Here is an 18,010-nt window from a genome sequence, read left to right as displayed (position 1 = left end):
TTTTTTACAGAGAGGAAGGGAGAGGGATAGAGAGTTAGAAACATCGATGAGAGAGAAACATCGATCAGCTGCCTCCTGCACACTCCCTACTGGGCATGTGCCCGCAACCAAGGTACATGCCCTTGACCGGAATCGAACCTGGGACCCTTGAGTCCGCAGGCTGACGCTCTATCCACTGAGCCAAACCGGTAGGGCCACCTGTGACCATTTCAAAAGAAATCTCATAAACATACACTTGATGCTGCAGACTGGACATAGAGATGAGGACAGCGTTCATAGCAGAAAAGGGTTTTACCTTTCACCTGAGCCCAAACTGCACAGGAGCATCTTCTCACCTGTAACGGCAAACACAGCAACATGTTTAAGCAGATGCACAATCTGTCCGTCAGCACACCTCACTCTCCAAGTTTCAGCTCTTAATTTGAACTAGAACATCTTTGAAGTCTCATCTAGCTCCAACATATTACATCTCAGCCATGTGATCACCAGGTGTTCAGGGGACTGGCAAGTGACCCCAGGGATCACTTGGATAGCTTTCCATAGATCTCAGAAAGCACACCCTGTGGGTAAACAACAGGAATGGCAATAAGTCTCATTCCCCTTGTCAGCGCTGAGCAACTGGCACTGACCCACAGGAGAATGATGTTGAAAAGATTCTGAGGACAGATCCAGGCTCAGCAAGAAGTTTTGATGCACGTGATAGGCAAGGCTACTAGAACTCCTGGCACATAATACTTCTATAATGATGACACTTATCTGGCAACCACATTTGCCCAAACAGTAGCCAAGAACCAGGAAGAAAGGGAAAAGAACATGTATGGCCCGACCTAGGTTGAGCCAGTGGTTGAGCGTCGACCTATGAACCAGATCACAGTTTGATTCTCGGTCGGGGCACATGCACAGGTTGCAGGCTCCATCCCAAGTAAAGGGTGTGTAGGAGGCAGTCGCTCAATGATTCTCTTTCATCATTGATGTTTCTCTCTCTCTCTTTTCCTCTCTAAAAGCAATAAAAATATATTTTAAAAAATTGTTAAGATGGTACATTTTATTTTAGCACAACTAAAATTAAATATTTTTTAAAATCACTACTATAATGTTCTGGAATTAGACGGTGGTGGGGGTTGCACAAGCTTGTGAATACACTAAAAACCACAGAATTTCACACTTTAAATGGGTACATTACATGGTATGTGAATTTTATATCAACAAAGCAGTTTAAAAATGAGTAAGTCACTACTGATTTTAATATGACTATAACACTAATATATTTGAAACCCCTGGGGTAAGTAGTTGCGATTCAAATATGCAAGTCCACATATACATTTTTCAAAGCCCCTCATCTCCTTTAGTATCCCTAAAAACAGGCACATGTTCCACTCAGCTGTATGAAAAGGAGGTAACAATGACATCACAGGAAAGCTTCCTATTAACTAAAATTTTTATCCTAACCTCCCACTTTATCCCCTCTGTCATAGACTGAATGTTTGTCCCCCAAAATTCATCTGTTGAGCCCTAACCCCAATGTGATGATATTTGGAGGTAGGGCCTTTGAAACGTACAGAGTTCAACCATCACAATGTTTATTCCAGAAGACCTTCCATCCCTGGCTGACTGATCCAGGTCATTATATTTATTTATTATGTGATGAGTATTCAGTTCTACATCTCACGAAAGAACCACAGCTGGGAGAACACAGCCTTTCTAAGGACAGGGGAGAGGAGAGTGGGGCCTGTGCAATAGCCACAGACGTGATGGACAGTAGGGCAGGACTGAGCTTAATGTGCCCTCCCCCCAGCTTCCAGGAGAATGAGGGAAGGCTGCACGCTGGCAGGAGAACGGGGAAGTGACAAGAGATCTAGAAATTCCTCTCCAACTCGGGCTTCCGCAATGCACTGGAATGAGGGCGTCTGTGAAGCGTCAGAGGAAGAACCAAAACCAGATCAGTCCAAACGCAGGTCCAACCAGGTCCTCCAGGAAGCTGAGACTATCACCCTTCATAGAGGTTTCACCTGCCCGTCCTTTACCAAGGCCAAGTGTTCAACACATTCTTATGGTTATTATGTGCAGTGTCCATCTCAAACACTGGAAAAACAAATGTTCAACCATTCAAATTTCACGTGAAGAAGAAAATAGTTCATAAGAGCTTTTAAAGAAATATACCTTATTCCATTCGCTTGTGATTCGTAATATAATGCAATAATCATTCCCTGTTTTCAAGGGTGCATTATAATATTTCCCGTAATACAGCCTGTCTCCAATGGAGATCTCCATGGCATCATCTGGAACATGTCTGGCCAGTAGTTCTGCAGCCACATAGCCATCGGTATGAGAAGCATTGCTAAAGAATGAGGTCGCCCCTTCAGAATCACAAGAAAATGTGCTTTGGAGGGCCAGGGGAACCACTAACACCTGATAGGAACTAGAAGGAAAAAGAAAATGTCTATCAGACTCTTGCTTAGGGAGTCATTCATTCATTCATTCATTTATTCATTCATTAGTTGTTAAGCACTTGCAATGAGATAAGCACTTATCTGAGCACTGGAGCTACAACACTGGACAGAAAAAAGTCCTTGCCCACGTGAGATTTAGTCTGACTGCTCCAACAGTCAAAGGAACTCCAGTTTTAACCTACAGCGTTATTGCCAGATGACACTGGGCGAGGGATGTCTTCATGTTCTGGCTACCGATGGACACCAAGGACATCTTTAGCTGAGAGAAGTGATTGTACACATCACCGCCCTGGACATACAAGCCATAAAGTTGATCCGATCAGTGATTTTTCACGTGGGCAGATAAAGCCCAGCTGTGGGAAGGGTTTAGTTGTCATGTGGAGGCTGGCTGTCCACAAGAGTTAATGTACTAAGTCTGCAAAAAGGCTCCAGGAAATCACATGGTAACCGAACATGGAACTCATGTGACTTACATTCCCTGCAGCTCACAGACTGATAGCAAAGTTCATGTGAAATCAATGAGAAGAAGGGCGAGCACAGTCACCATGGCTTCATCTCATCTGACAACATCCTGAAACAACCAGACTGGCCAAATGTCACATGTGTATTGTAAAACCGTTCCCTAACTGTGGGCACAGAAACACGTGAGCAATCAGGTGTCATTTTGTCATGTGTATTTTTATTTATCCCCCCAAATAGAAAACCTGTCAGTGAAAGGAAGTCTAAGAATAAAATTTCACTGAGAATGAATCACACCTTCCCTTTCATTGCCCTCTCCTCAGTACATATCACCTGACTCTGGTGCAGTAATTGTTTGAACATCTGCTTTCTCGATCAGGCTTGAGGGCATGTATTTGAATGATTTACTCTCATATCTTTGCAACTCCTTACCCCGGTCTTTGGCTGTGATTGACTCCCCACTAATGTTTCCTGAGTTAAAGCTTCAGTAAAGAGAGAAAAACATGCATCAGCATCAGATATGATTAGGGTAATTTCCAAAAGTCATTAGGCCACATAATTCTGTTTTACCCATAAATGCACACTTCCTGTTCCACATTCATAATGCCCCATCTCCTGCTTGCTAAAGGGCCATGAGTCACTGGGCTAAGGAAAGGGAGCCCTCCCCCACAGCAGGTGTTGGGTTTGGAAAGTCTCCATTCCAAACATCAGAGGTGTCCTCAGGGCCCTGATTTCCACAAAGTGTGGGTTCACTTTCGGGCCAAGTGTTTTCTACGAAAGGGATAAGCTAAAGCCTGCAGGGCAATGAGGTGTCACTGTCATCACCAGTAAACATTTACTCAGCGCCCACTGGCTACAAGGAAACACCTGTCACACACACTTTCCTGGGGGCTTGAAGGTTTCCCAGTGAATCATGGCTGCAGGGGAAAAAGTAAAAGTTGCAGCAGCTCCATCCTGCCCATAAGCGTATCTTCAAATCCCTCTCATCTTTCCACATAGGTGGTGCTGCTCAAGTGCAAAGTCAAGGTTCACCTGAACTATTTGACTGTGCATTGTCCATTGAAGGCACTATTCACGTGGCAGAAAGCAGTCTCCCCAGTTAGCATGGTCATAATCACCTGAGCTGCTTGATAATTATACAAACTTCTAGCCCCCCTGCCAGTGCTACTGGTCAAAATCTCCAGGAGTTTCCCTCAGTGGGTAGAGCGTTGGCCAGCGGACCAAAGGGCACAATTCCTAGTGAAGGGCACATACCTCAGTTGCAGGTTTGGTCCCCAGTCCTGATTGGGGTGCATATAAGAGGCAACCAGTCGATGTGTCTCTCACGTTGATGTTTCTCTCTCTCTCTCTCTCTCTCTCTCTCTCTCTCCCTCCCCCTGCACCTCAGTCCTCCCTCCCACTCTCTCTCTAAAGATCAATGGGAAAAAAATATCCTTGGGTGAGGATTAAAAAAAATCTCCAGGAGTTGACTCTGAGAATTTGTCTTGCTACTAACACCATCCAGGTGACTCCTGTAATCTGGCAAGTGTGGGAGACACCACCATTGAGAGAGCCCAGGAACAGGCCGCATCATCTACCCCAGGTCACCAAGCTAAGGAAGAAAGCCTCGGTCCCAGAGCCCCTGCTCCACCATGTGCCCCCAGCCACTGCCCTTTATCAATAATGCATCGCACACTGGCAAAGCTGCTACTCCCAGCTCAGATCAGACATAGCAGTCAGGCGGAGGACACCACCCCACTGGCCTGCTGGTAACTAGCCCTGATGATATTTGGGGAGCAGTTGGGGCTGTTTGGAACAGGACTGTTCTGGAAGGACTTTTCCCCTCTTTCTCAGCACACCCTCCCTTGAGTCACTGGAAGGACTTTTCCCCTCTTTGTCATCACCACCCTCCTTTGAATGACTCACAGATCTCCACTTCCTGTTTTGGAGGCACGGGCCTGCACAAGTCATAAGGGTAGACTGTCATTTGGCTTTTCTTTTTGCCTTGCATCATTATTTGTTCCAAATATCACATTTTCTCTTGCAAATGCTCTCAGGTAGTGATGTCACAACTTCTGTTGCCTTTATAACAACAGAATTACAGTGCATTCCAGTCACTTGTCAGGAATCAAGAAACAGAACAATTTAGGCAACATCCATCCCTGGAAAGACCTTTGAGCATTTATTGAACGTAAACTAATGGGAAGACAGAAGAAGCCTAAGTTTCATTATCAATGGACACACAAGTGTCCCCACGTGTTCTTTTTTATAGTATCTCATGCTTGGATTGGACTGACGGGTCAAGAGAGATAAAGCCATGTCCGTTAGGTCAAGCATGGCGAGGTATTGTTATCTCCTTGATGTATGCCTGTGAGGCAGTTGCTCATCTCTCCAGGCAAACCTCTATCTTCCTCTCTTAAAAAGGGGATAATTCTGCTTTCGTGACCCTACCATGACCTTTGTAAATAAAATGCTTAATTGAACACAATGTAGTCCTCCAACTGAGGTAAATTAATTCCATCCTACTACTATCTGGGATTCCAGAAGCAGTCATTAACTATGTGGTATTTTGCCCATAACTCAATACATGAGTGAATTAAAAGAATTGTCCAATGACCTTTTCAGAAGCCACCCATCCTTAAATGAAGGAAAATATGTGCTGGTTTTGATAAATGTAATGATGCTCCTGATCCACCGCCACTAACAGACACACATGCAGATGTGAGTGCCAAGGATACTGCCTGACATGTCCCAGACTCCCAACCATTGCTTGTCCAATGATCAAAGAAATGGACTGAATTTCTTGACCTGAGCTGCCTAAATGCTGGTCTCTGGTCCTTTGGAAGTCTCTGTATTTGTTTGGAAGGGGACTGGTTGAAATTAAGGGTCCGGTCTGTACCCAACTATTCAGGTGCTGCCACCCAAAGATTCCAAAGCACTCCATGAGGATTCCTGGGCAGCCCTGGAAAAGGGGCTGCTACTGACCTGATAGGCCCGTTGTTCTCCTTGGCTCTCCTCAGTTTCAGGCGTGGGAGAGGCCCTCCGTGCACTGTGAAAAAATCTACTTCCGGAAGGGGAGGCTCTGAAAACATGTTGAAAAGAAGAAAAGAGTACGATCAGAATAAGTAGAAGCAGGAAGAAAGTGGTCCTCGTGGGGCCAACAAAAGGAAAGGTTTAATGTAAGAAGTGATGAGCATATTCGGGTACATGCTACAACATGGATGAATCTTGAAAACATTACCCTGAGTGAAATAAGCCGGACACAAAAGGACAAATACTGTATGATTCCACTTCTGTGAAATAGCTATAACAGGCGAATCCATAGACACAGGGAAGTAGATTAGAAGTTGCCAAGGCCTGAGGAGGCTGGGTCAGGGAATGTGGAGTTATTGCTTATCGGTCAACAGAGTTTCTGTTTGGGGTGATAAAGACATTTTAGAAACAGGTAATGGTGATAACATCGTAAATGTACTTAATGCCAATGAATTGTGTACTGGAAAATGGTTAAAATGGTACATTTTATGTTACATATATTTTACCAGAATAAAGTAAGAAGTGATACCCGAGCACTGGCAGAGGGTGGATGCTCCGGGCATTATCGTTCACTTAGTGAACAGGTCCCTATTTGGCGGAGAAGACCAGCACGTTAGACTTCTAGATCCTTTATAATCACACAGTTCTCTGTCTTTATTTTGCTTTCCCCAGCAATCAAACTCCCCAAATGGATTTTCCACTGGGAGGAGAATATACTAATTGTCTGACACCGGTGTTCTAGCATTTAACCAGAAGCTACCTTCATGTACCAGCTGCCATTCTGCCTGTGGATGTATTGGCCACTAACCGAATGCACTAGATGTGTCTGGTACATGCCTCATCTCATTTAATCTTCTCAACAATGCTATTGAGTAAATGAGATTTACAGACAGAGGGAGGAAGAGAGAAAGAGAAGGAATAAAATATGAGTATCCCCCCTTTTGGCCCTAAACTCTGCCATAATGAAATCAAGGACTAGGAGGCCAAAACAGACACTATTTACCCAATTAGAATATATCTTTGAGGTAGAAATTCTCACCCCAAATTTTAATAAATAAAAATGTAGACCTTCCTAGATAGTTTTAAAAGCTCTATTGAAAATAGCAGATGGTACATCTACACGATGGAATACTATGCTGCTGTAAAAAAGAAGGAACTCTTACCATTTGCAATGGCATGGATGGAACTGGAGAGCATTATGCTAAGTGAAATAAGCCAGTCAATGAAGGAAAAATACCACATGATCTCACTCATTCATGGGTAATAAAGACCATTATAAACTTATGAACAAAAATAAATACAGAGGCAGAGCTGCCTCAAACAGATTGTCAAACTGCAGCGGGAAGGCCGGGGAGGGGAGGGAGGCAGAAGCGGGGAGTAAGAGACCAACCGAAGGACTTTTATGCATGCATATAAGCATAACCAATGGACATAAGACACTGGGGGGTAGGGAAGGCCAGGGGAATGTCAAGGGCGGGGGGAAAAAAGGAGACATATGCAATACCCTTTGTAATACTTTAAGCAATAAAACAATTAAAAAAAAGAAGAAGAAAATAGCAGACAGTTTTGTAATCACAAAAGGCTTAGAGCTATGATAAAGTTATACACCTAGGCGAGGGGAGGAGGGAGCCTATGGCACACAGAAACAGCTATCTGCAAGAGCAAGAGGTGAGAGGGTGTGGGCAGCACTTCAGTATGGCGGAGGATGAGTCCAACTGGGTAGAGGCAGGCCATAACGTAAGAGGTGTGGGTGGAGGTCAGATCTAAGTCCTAGAAATAAGAAGTCATTTAAAGATTCTTAGCAGACGCCGGCGTGGCTCAGTAGTTGAGCATCGACCTATGAACCTGGAGGTCACAGTTTGATTCCCAGTCAAGGCACATGCCTGGGTTGTGGGCTCCATCCCCAGTGTGGGGTGTGCAGGAGGCAGCCAATCAATGATTCTCTCTCATCATTGATGTCTCTATCTCTCTCTTCTCCTCCCTTCCTCTCTGAAATTTAAAAAAAAAAAAAAAAGAACCTGACTGGTTTGGCTCAGTGGATAGAGTGTCAGCCTGAGGACTGGAGGGTCCCAGGTTCGATTCCGGTCAAGGGCATGTACCTGGGTTGCGGGCACATCCCCAGTAGGAGATGTGCAGGGGGCAGCTGATCAATGTTTCTCTCTCATCGATGTTTCTAGCTCTCTATCCCTCTCCCTTCCCCTCTATAAAAAATCAATAAAATATATATTTTTTAAAAGATTCTTAGCAGACGCATATTTTAGAAGTACAATTTGGATGGCCCATTGGAAGATGAATTGGAAAAGAGCACGTGTACAGGCCATGTAAAATCTAGGTGAGCAGTGCTTGAGGTGTGAGGCAAGTGGTGGCATGGAGACTGAAGAAGAGGGCCAGACGGGGAGAGATGGAACAGGAAGTGGTGGAAGACAAGGGGTTGTGGGCACATCCTCAGTAGGGGGTGTGCAGGAGGCAGCTGATTGATGTTTCTCTCTCATCAATGTTTCTAGCTCTCTATCCCTCTCCCTTCCTCTCTATAAAAAAATCAATAAAATATATATTTTTAAAAAGATTCTTAGCAGATGCATATTTTAGAAGTACAATTTGGATGGCTCGTTGGAAGATGAATTGGAAAAGAGCATGTGTACAGGCCATGTAAAATCTAGGTGAGCAGTGCTTGAGGTGTGAGGCAAGTGGTGGCACGGAGACTGAAGAAGAGGGCCAGACGGGGAGAGATGGAACAGGAAGTGGTGGAAGACAAGGCAAGGGAAGGAATCTGGGCTTGGGTTTTGGCCTCTGCGTCAGTAGTGACGACCTTCATCGAGGTCCAAGGGGAAAGTTCAGAAGCAGCTCCCTACTGGCCCTGTGAAGTTCGACGTGCTTGTGGGATTGTCCAGCAGCCAGTTGGAAACACACATCTGATTGCTTCTCGGCCTCTTGGCTAAGATCGAGTGTAGAAATACAGGTCCAGAGCGCAGGAGCACACTGTGGCGGTGCCATGGAGTCAGTCGTCAGTAGGAGAGGCTGTGGTTATTCGGGGGACAGTATAAATGCATCTGAGAAAAGATGGGCCCAGAGGGAACCACTGGGCAACCCAGGCCTCTAGGACCAAGTGGAAGAGTGAGAGTCCCTGTAGCTTTTGTTACGCAGCGCTAAATCTGGAATTTCTTCCAATGTCACCAGGTATGGTCACTCGGATGATGTATGAAACCTGTGGAATTGCTGGGGACCCCAGGAGGCGACAATCAGGGCCTCACACAAAGGTGCTGAAGGTCTAGGCTGTTTCTAAGAGGCGTCCAGAAAGGGAGTCCATACTGACACTCCTGAGCGAGACCAGCTAGGTTCCGGGTAATGACCCGAAGCGGGGCAGGCAGTTGGCAAAGCCCCGGCCCATGCCCCACGGGAATGTGCCCTTCCAGTTTGAGGCTTTCTGCCCCCAGCCCTCATGCTGCCACTGAGATGCCCTTCTGTGTGTGTTGTTCTGGTGTCTCGGTAAAGTTAAGTGGTTTTTATCACACATTTCCTGCTTTCCGCCCAGAGCGAGATGAACTCTTTTCTCTGTGAGAACCCTCCAGAGGCTCTTTTAAGTTATTCCTCTGTTTGATCTTCTCTGAGATGAAAACCTCTAATTCTAACCTTTTAAAACCACCCGTTCTCCCTTTCTCACCGCCCTCGCCCTCGGTAACAGGGGAACAAAGCGCTCGCTCAGCTCTGAAAGGCGCACCCACAGCCGAGCAGGAGGCCCTCCGAGGCTCGGCCCAGGGCCGCCCGCCGGCGCTGGATCTTCGGTTCTGAATGTGCCACTACCATCAGGTTGATTCAGTCACCTGTGCTTTCTGCTCGGCCTGCGCTGGGCCTTCCCACCTGAGATTTCAACAGTCCGCACCACCTCTCCAATGCACACGCCTGAACTTCATCACGCTCATTCTCACTCAGCCACCTTTCGAGGTGAAAGAACGTTAACTTCTAGCCATTTTCCCCCAAGGTCCTGTTCCCCATCCCCCCAGCTGCTGTGCTTGGCAGATTTGTTCTCCTTTCCGTTAGCCTCATGGCAGATTGAAACCAAATCAGATTCCAGGCAAGAAATGGGTGGTGTCTGCAGAGCGCAGTTCTTTCCTTTGGGCGGGTAAGTGGGAGGACCCAGAAGGCGACCCTCACAGCCATTCCCAGGTGTTGACAACATCCAGCCCCTCCTAGAAGCAAAGGACAATCTGGGGCTGCCCTGTGGGAAAACTCGAAGGAGTGTGGAGGACAGCAATGAAGGAGAACTTGACCTGGAAAATATTAAATATATTCTAAAATTACCATAATTGAAATAGTAAGATATAAGCACAGGGCAGGCAAAGGAATGGAAGAAGCTAGGACAGTCTTAAAAGAGACCCAAATAATTGAAAAAAAAACTTTTTAAATAAAAAGATAATAAATAAAGAGACCCAAATAAATAAATGAAAGTAAATAAGTGTGTGACATGAATAGTCTTCCCAAAGGTGACAGGAAACTAACTTATCATTTGGGGGGGATACTACTATGTGAATTTAGCCTTACACCACACATCCAAACCAATCCCAAATGGATCTAAGTTTAACCGTGAAAAGCAAAGATATTAAGAAGCACTAGAAAACAAGAATTAATCTGATTTCAGGGTAGGGAAGGCTTTTCTTGGCATGACCAGAGGCAGAAACCATAAAGGAATCGATGGAATTGATCACATGAAAATTTTAAAATGTCAAAAAGAATATTGAAAAGAAAATTGAAGTGTAAATAGCCTGGGGGTTGTGATAGGCGGAACAAAAGATTCATTTCACTAATGTAGACAAACTATTAAAATCCATAGAGAAAAGAGGTAATGTAAGGGCAAATGTGTTAAAATTCCTCTAAAACCCACCAAAATGAACTAAAAGAACCAAAAACAGGAGAAAAATTTATTTGTACCAAAGTCCCAACATTATACTATGTAAACTTCAAGTAAATGCAAGGAACTAATACACATAAGCAAATATGCATAAATAAAGACACCACAGTCGTTCTTTTCTCATCCTTACCACCCCATAGAGATTTTGCCACCCACTCAAGGCAGGATCAATTGAAATTGATGGCAATAGGAGAACTGGTAGCTTACACCATAAGTCATCAGACATCACAAGGCTAGCTACATCCCCCCATCGATAAAGACTTGGCTCCCAGCAAGAAGGAACAATCTTTTTTTCATCTCTGTATCTCCGTCAGCACTTAGCCCGGCTCGTTGTACATCACCGATCCATAAATGTCCGCTGAATTAAATTGTTAAGTGGCAGCATGCCCCTCCCCCACTCCTCTGCCCCACAGAAACCCTGGTTCTGGGTTCCTAGGAGTTCCCATCAGTAAGATTAAGTTTAATGTAAGACACTCGGAAGGGAAATCCCATTCACTTTTCTTCTGGGAAATCAGAAGCTGTATTTTCCAGGGCCGACCCCCTTCCTTGCCTGATATTTCTGGTCAAATTCAAAAGTCCATGATGTGTCTGAAACAAAGCCACATCTTCGACAACCACATGTGCCTCTAAAGTTTAAACAAAACAACACATATTCTTCTGATATAAAAAAAAAACAAAAACGTTCCCATTCACGTTTTCTAAAAGCCACCGAACGGATTTCCACCTCACCCGCCCCTCTCACCCCCTTTCAGGGCAACACGTGTCCCTGTCCTTCCGCACTCCTAGAACTTCAGACCTCTGCTGAAGTCAGCAGTACTGCAGCGCAGCTAGAGCGCTAGTTTTCATCCTATTCCCATCAGGAAGGTTTTGTTTAATGTAAGACACTCAGAAGAAAATTCATTCACTTTTCTTCTGGGAAATCAGCTGCTTTGCATTTTCCAGACCCAAATGCCTCGCCTAACATTTCTGGTAAAATTCAAAAGTTCACAATTTTACTAAAATAAAGCCACATCTTGGGCAGGCGTACCTCTTCGCATCAACATATAAGGTTCCCTTTTTTCCTCTTTTATAAAAGGGATGCCCCCCCCCCTTTCATGAGATCTTAACAGCTTGAATTTTTACACTTTTTTAAAATTGCAAATTCTTTAAAGTAGGGTAGAGTTGGAAAATACGCTGTTGTGGTCTCAATGAACTTAAGCAGCTCACCAGTGCTCCCTGGTGGCCATAAGCACAAATACAGAAGGAATTGAACCAACACTCAGGTACACACTACCCAAAATTTAACCAAAGATAACATTTTGTTTCAGACATCTTTGTAAGAAATAAAACAGTCACCGTTTCAGGCCCCTGAGCACCCCTCTCCAATTCCATGTCCTTCTTCCTCTCTTTCTTAAAGTTCATCACATAATGATAAAAAGGAATACTGTTCCTCGTTATCCAGGCCTAGCCACAGCTCCGTGGTGACTCTGTGCATCCAAATACCTTTATTTGAGATGTACCTGTTATCTGGGTTGTTAGGGAGATGAGCACGGGAAGGACAGAAGACCAAGCGTAAATGCTGACACTGTAGTTGGTACCCGGACGCAGGTCTAAGCACATCTCAGGAGCCTGGCTGCTGCTGGTGATATTAAAGGTGATTTCCTGGGCAAACTCCTCCTGATACCATCTCTGGCCCTGAATGCGGAGCTAGAACAAAGACAAGTTTGCAGGTGAATCATGAGCTTGAAGGGCTAGATCTTTACCTTTCTCATGAACTCTCTTGCCCTTGACTCTAAATTTCCTTCAAAACGTGAAGTGCAGCAATAAGTAAAGATTAGAGTCGTCATACCACAAATATTGTAGTTACAATATTATCAGTGTGATAAATATATTTTTATATCAAAATGCACAAAAGGTCGAGGGCCAAACACTGGCAACTTTCTCTTTCTTGTTCTCACATACACGATACATAGTTCAATGTGAAAGTCTATTGGCAAAATTTTAGAAGCAAAGCCGAAGAACATTTCCCTAGAAAGAAAATTAAGAATCTGACGTAAGGCCCTGGCTGGCGTGGCTCAGCAGTTAGAACCATCGGCCCACGCACCTGAGGGTCTCGGGATTGAGTCCTCATCAAGGGATGCAGGTTCGATCCCAGGCCCAGGTCAGGGTGCATGAGGGAGGCAACCAATTGATGTGTCTCCTCTCTCTCTCTCTCTCTCTCTCTCTCTCTTTCTCTCTCTCTCTCCCTCCCTCCCTCCCTCCCTCCCTTCCACTCTCTAAAAAATCAACGGGAAAAAATATCCTCGGGTGAGGATTCATAACAACAACAAAGATATGAAGTAGGGCTTCTCTAAAGCAGGACGTGAATTAGGATACCCTCAGCTGGTCTGGTGAAACCTGGGAAGGGTTTTTCTCCTCTGCCCACCCCTTTCTGACATTCCCTTCCTGTTCCTGTAACATTCCAGTACCTGCGCCAACACACACACACACACACACACACACACACACACACACACACACACGCGCGCGCGCTTCTTTCTACTTAATTCCTTTTAGTAACAGCTCATCCCAGGATCTTTCACTTTCTTACTGACAACCACATCTAGTTTCAAAAGTTCCCCTGGACGCTCTAGGCAACACATTCAGACCCTTGTCAGGGACACTGGTGTGGAGAGTCACACACATGCACAAGCCTTTGGATTCCTCCTCGGATCCTGCCTGAACATCAACTCTGCTCACACCCAAAACACCTCTCCTGGCTTTCTCACCAGTCTCCAAGGTCACTCTTGTCAAAAATGCAGCAGAAGTGCCCATTTTATTGCTTCTGATTGTAACTGTCACTATAATTCTCTTATTGGCAATGGCAGCTATGTAAGCAGATTTTTAGGTGCGTTGATATTTTTTAAACCTCCCACACAACACAAACACCCATCAATAGAGTAACTTTCAGTAACTCACTAAATACATTTCCTCTCTACCAGCTATCTTCATGTTTCTCCATCTCAAGCAGGTTTCATTAAATATTGAAGTGTTGCTGATGGTCTGTTTAACTGCAGGGAGAACAGAATGAGAAGTCATTGGACACCCTGTACAAAAATACTACCTTTTCATTTTCCAAGGATAAGCATTTACATAGAATGATTTCAGCAGTATTTTAGTTTACAAATGAGTGGTAACACACTTTTATATTTATGTAAAATCAGCCCTAATGAAAGATGTAGGATTACAAGATGCCCAATCAGAGGATCCCTCTTAAAAATTATTTGAATCTGTCCTGCTGCTATGACTCAGGGGTTGAGCATCAACCTATAAACCAGGAGGTCATGGTTCATTCCCAGTCAGGGCACATACCTGGGGTTGTGGGCTCAATCCCCAGTAAGGGGTGTGCAGGAAGCAGCTGATCAATGATTCTCTCTCTCCCTTCCTCTCTCTGAAATCAATAAAATAAAATAAAAACATATTTTTTTTAAAAATATGATACTTTTTTTAAAACTATTTAAATATCTAATTTTTCTGCAAACTCCCTTGGTTTACTTAAGTTAAAACAGCAACTCATTGTACCAGCTTTAGACAACATCACTTATACAAATAAGCATCAGTTTGCAATTCTGAGCTGAGGGCAACATTTCAGCCCTGAACTGAGACTCGCTCTGTGAGGGACTGAACATCCCTATCGTAAGCAGTCAGACTTTTCATGATGGAAAGGGCTTCTATTGGTTGGGCTTCCTCATCTCTTATGATCAAAGTATTTGTTGGCCTCTGCTCCGTTTCATGGTAATCAATCCAAAGTTAGTTCAGATCTAGTACAGTGTAACAAAGAAGCAACCTCCACCCCCAGCTTTTTAAAATAAAGACTACTTTTCAAAACTCTGATATCAGAGGTCTACCACCTTCAATAATTATCCCTGTCCCTAAACTGAAAATAAAGAGAGCAGACGTGCTAAGAAGTTTCATAGGAACACTGTGATAATTAAGATGTGATAAAGACAACTCCCACAGCATCTGAAAAAGAAGTCTCATGGGAACCAAGCCTTTATGTGTAAGCCCCTGGCCCGACAGGTTCCTACGAATGAAGCCAAGTTGGTCAACGTGAGAGTTCTTTATGGACCGGGTGGCTTTGCCCAGAGAAAACCTGTCCCACAGGTCACATGCTATCCTCTAAGTGTTGTAAGACCGAGTAAGTAAGAAGGTATAGATGATTCAGGATAACATACCTCACTTCTGGATAGAGAAGATGGTTTTAGAGATAAGTAGTAGTGGCCCAAGGAACCTCACACTGATGACACATACAAAAATGAAATAACTTCACTACTATTTAATCAGTTCCAGACTATACAAAAAGGTGGCAAGTTTCCCAGTTCATTCACTAGGACTAGATAATCACACACCCAAACGGTACAAGGATGGCACAACCAATCACTGAACACACTATGCCAAACTCACTTATTACTATAAATACTAAAATCCAAAATAAAACATTAGCGAATAGGCAGTAAATTCAAAGTACAATACACTGTGATCAAGAGAGAGTTATTCTAGGAATACAGAGATGATCATTATTGGGAAAGCTATTAATAGATGAAAAGAGAAAATAACATATGGTTATTTTTATAATTACAATGGTTAATACATTTAATATTTAGGATTAATACATTCCTAACTAAAAATCTTAGTAAACTAGGATTTAATTTGATAGAAACTCCTTAATTTAAAAGTGTTTATTAGAAGCCACCATGCTTATAAAACATTCTCAGTAAAACAATGAAGCAATTTCTAGTAAAGTTAAGAACAATACAAGGATGCATGGTCTCATAGCTATTAGTTAGCATTAGTCAGAAGATTCCAGACAATCAGAAAGAGGCAAGAAAAAAATGAACTATAAATACCAGTAAGAAAGAGAACAAATGACGCAACTGCCAGTAAATCTAAGAGAATCAACTGAAAAACAAATATAAAATGGCTTGAAAACTGAAAAACAAATATAGGAGTTTGGCAAAGTGCACACAACCACAAGAACATAGAAAAACTAATAGTTTCCTATATAGCTGCAAGAAAAGTATGGCAGGCTGAATAACGGCCCCCCCAAAGATGTCCACACCCTGGTCCCTGGAATCTGTGAGCATGCTACATCACCTGGCAAAAGGTCTTTGTAAATGTGATTAAGATGGGGAGATTTTCCTGGATTAGCCACATGAGCCCAAAGTAGTGACAAGGGTCCTGACAAGAGGAAGACAAGAAAAGCAGAGTAACTGGTTGGTGTGGCTCAGTTGGTTGAGCACCATCCTGTGCACCAGAAGGAGGTCTCCAGTTCAAATCCAGGTCAGGGCACATGCCCAGGTTTCAGGCTCAATCCCCAGTAGGGGGCGTGCAGGAGACAGCCAATCGATGTTTCTCTCTCACATCAATGTCTCTCTCTCTCTCTCTCTCTCTCTCGTCAATTAAAAAAGAAATAAAAAGGCCCTAGTCTATTTGGCTCAGTGGATAGAGCGTCAGCCTTCGGACTGAAGGGTCCCAGGTTCGATTCCAGTCAAGGGCACATGCCCAGGTTTCAGGTGGTGTGCAGGAGGCAGCCAATCAATGATTCTCTCATCATTAATGTTTCTATCTCTCTCTCTCCCTTTCCCTTCTTCTCTGAAATCAATAAAAATATATTTTTAAAAAAAGAAATAAAAAGAAAATCCAGGTTAGAAAAAGATTTGTGGACAAAAGCAGAGGTTAAACTGATGAGCTTCAATGATAGAGAATTCCACCAGGAATATAGGCAGGCTCCAGAAACTGGAAAGGGCAAAGAAATGGATTTTCCCTTTTTCATAAGATAGTAAATTTGTGTTGTTTTAAGCCACTAAATTTGCAGTTACTTATACCAGCAATCAGAAAGTAAAACACCAAATAAAAGACAATAGAAAAATTAAAAGATCCCTATTCACAAGAGAAGACACCATGAACAGCCCTGGTTGGATAGTTCAGTTAGTTAGAGAATCATCCCAATATACTAAGGTTGTGGGTTTGATCCCCCAGTCAGGTTCAAGCTCTCTCTCTCACTCTTTCTCAAATAAATAAATAAAGCCCTAGCCGGTTTGGCTCAGTGGCTAGAGTGTCGGCCTGTGGACTGAGGGGCCCCTGGTTCGATTCCAGTCAAGGGGACATGCCCGGGTTGAGGGCTCAATCCCCAGTAAGGTGCATGCAGGAGGCAGCCAATCAATGATTCTCTCCCATCATTGATGTTTCTCTCTCTCTCTTCCTCTCCCTTCCTCTCTGAAATCAATGAAAATATATTTAATAGATAGATAGATAGATAGATAGTTTTAAATATTTAAATATTTAAAAAAGCAAAAACCACCATGAACAAACTTCCAATACCTGGAAATAAATCTAACTAGAAATGTCCAAGAGTTGCAGGAAGATTTTTTTTAACTTTTTTCTCTGAAGGACAAAGCAGAAAACAATAAAGAGAGAAATGACACATCTATGAACAGGAAGACTCGCAGGTGAAAAGAAATCAATTCTCTACCAATGAACCTATAAATGGACTGCACTTCCAATGGTGATTCCGATGGCCCTCCTTGAAATGTGGTAAGTTTACACATTCATTCAATGACTATTTAGAAAGTTCTCACCATGTGCCAGGCATGCCTTAGGGGCTAAGGATAAAGTGGTGAACAAAATCCCTGCACCTCATGGAAGTCATTCTAGTTAAAAAGGCAGAAAATAAAGTTACAAATAAATAAAAATATAATCTTGTGGGCTAGTAAAGACTATGAAGAAAAGCATCATAATGGGACAGCTAGAATGCCCAGGGAAGGCCCTCTGAGGATGTGATACATAAGTAGAGACCTGAAGGATGTGAGTGAATGAGCCACCAAGACTGGAGATAGAAGGGTCACACCGAGGGCTCCAAGGTCAAAGGCCCAGATGCAGGAATCAGTTGGGCACACACATTCAACAGAAAGCCATTACTGCTAAATTCCTTTGGGAAAATTCATGAGAATAGCAAAGGGAAAAGCTATTGAAAGAGGACACAGCAAGGTATTAGTACCTATTATAAAGGTATAACAGTGTTTCTCAACCTTTTTTCATTATAGTCCTACTAGAGGCCCGGTGCACAAAAATTTGTGCACTTGGGGGGGAGGGCGGGGGTCCCTCAGCCCGGCCTGTGCCCTCTTGCAGTCTGGGACCCCTCGAGAGATAATGACCTGCTGGCTTA

At 43.7% G+C, this 18,010-nt stretch overlaps 1 protein-coding gene across 1 annotated transcript in view; it reads right to left on the bottom strand.

Moving 5' to 3' along the window:
- The window catches only part of SUSD1 (sushi domain containing 1), a 67,957-nt gene that overhangs the window by 7,046 nt on the left and 42,901 nt on the right, over positions 1-18,010 (bottom strand). Inside the window, exons 11-15 of the mRNA XM_005859817.2 lie at positions 13,765-13,856; positions 12,327-12,513; positions 5,874-5,970; positions 2,161-2,419; positions 296-335 (exon numbers count right to left, since the gene is read on the bottom strand). Coding sequence (XP_005859879.1) covers positions 296-335; positions 2,161-2,419; positions 5,874-5,970; positions 12,327-12,513; positions 13,765-13,856 — 675 coding nt within the window. The remainder of the gene's footprint in view (positions 1-295; positions 336-2,160; positions 2,420-5,873; positions 5,971-12,326; positions 12,514-13,764; positions 13,857-18,010) is intronic.

The sequence above is a fragment of the Myotis brandtii genome, unplaced genomic scaffold (assembly GCF_000412655.1).
Source record: "Myotis brandtii unplaced genomic scaffold, ASM41265v1 scaffold13, whole genome shotgun sequence".
In the NCBI taxonomy this organism is placed as follows: domain Eukaryota; kingdom Metazoa; phylum Chordata; class Mammalia; order Chiroptera; family Vespertilionidae; genus Myotis; species Myotis brandtii.
The sequence above is the reverse complement of the archived record's forward strand: the minus strand, read 5'-3'. Positions and strand labels throughout refer to the sequence as shown.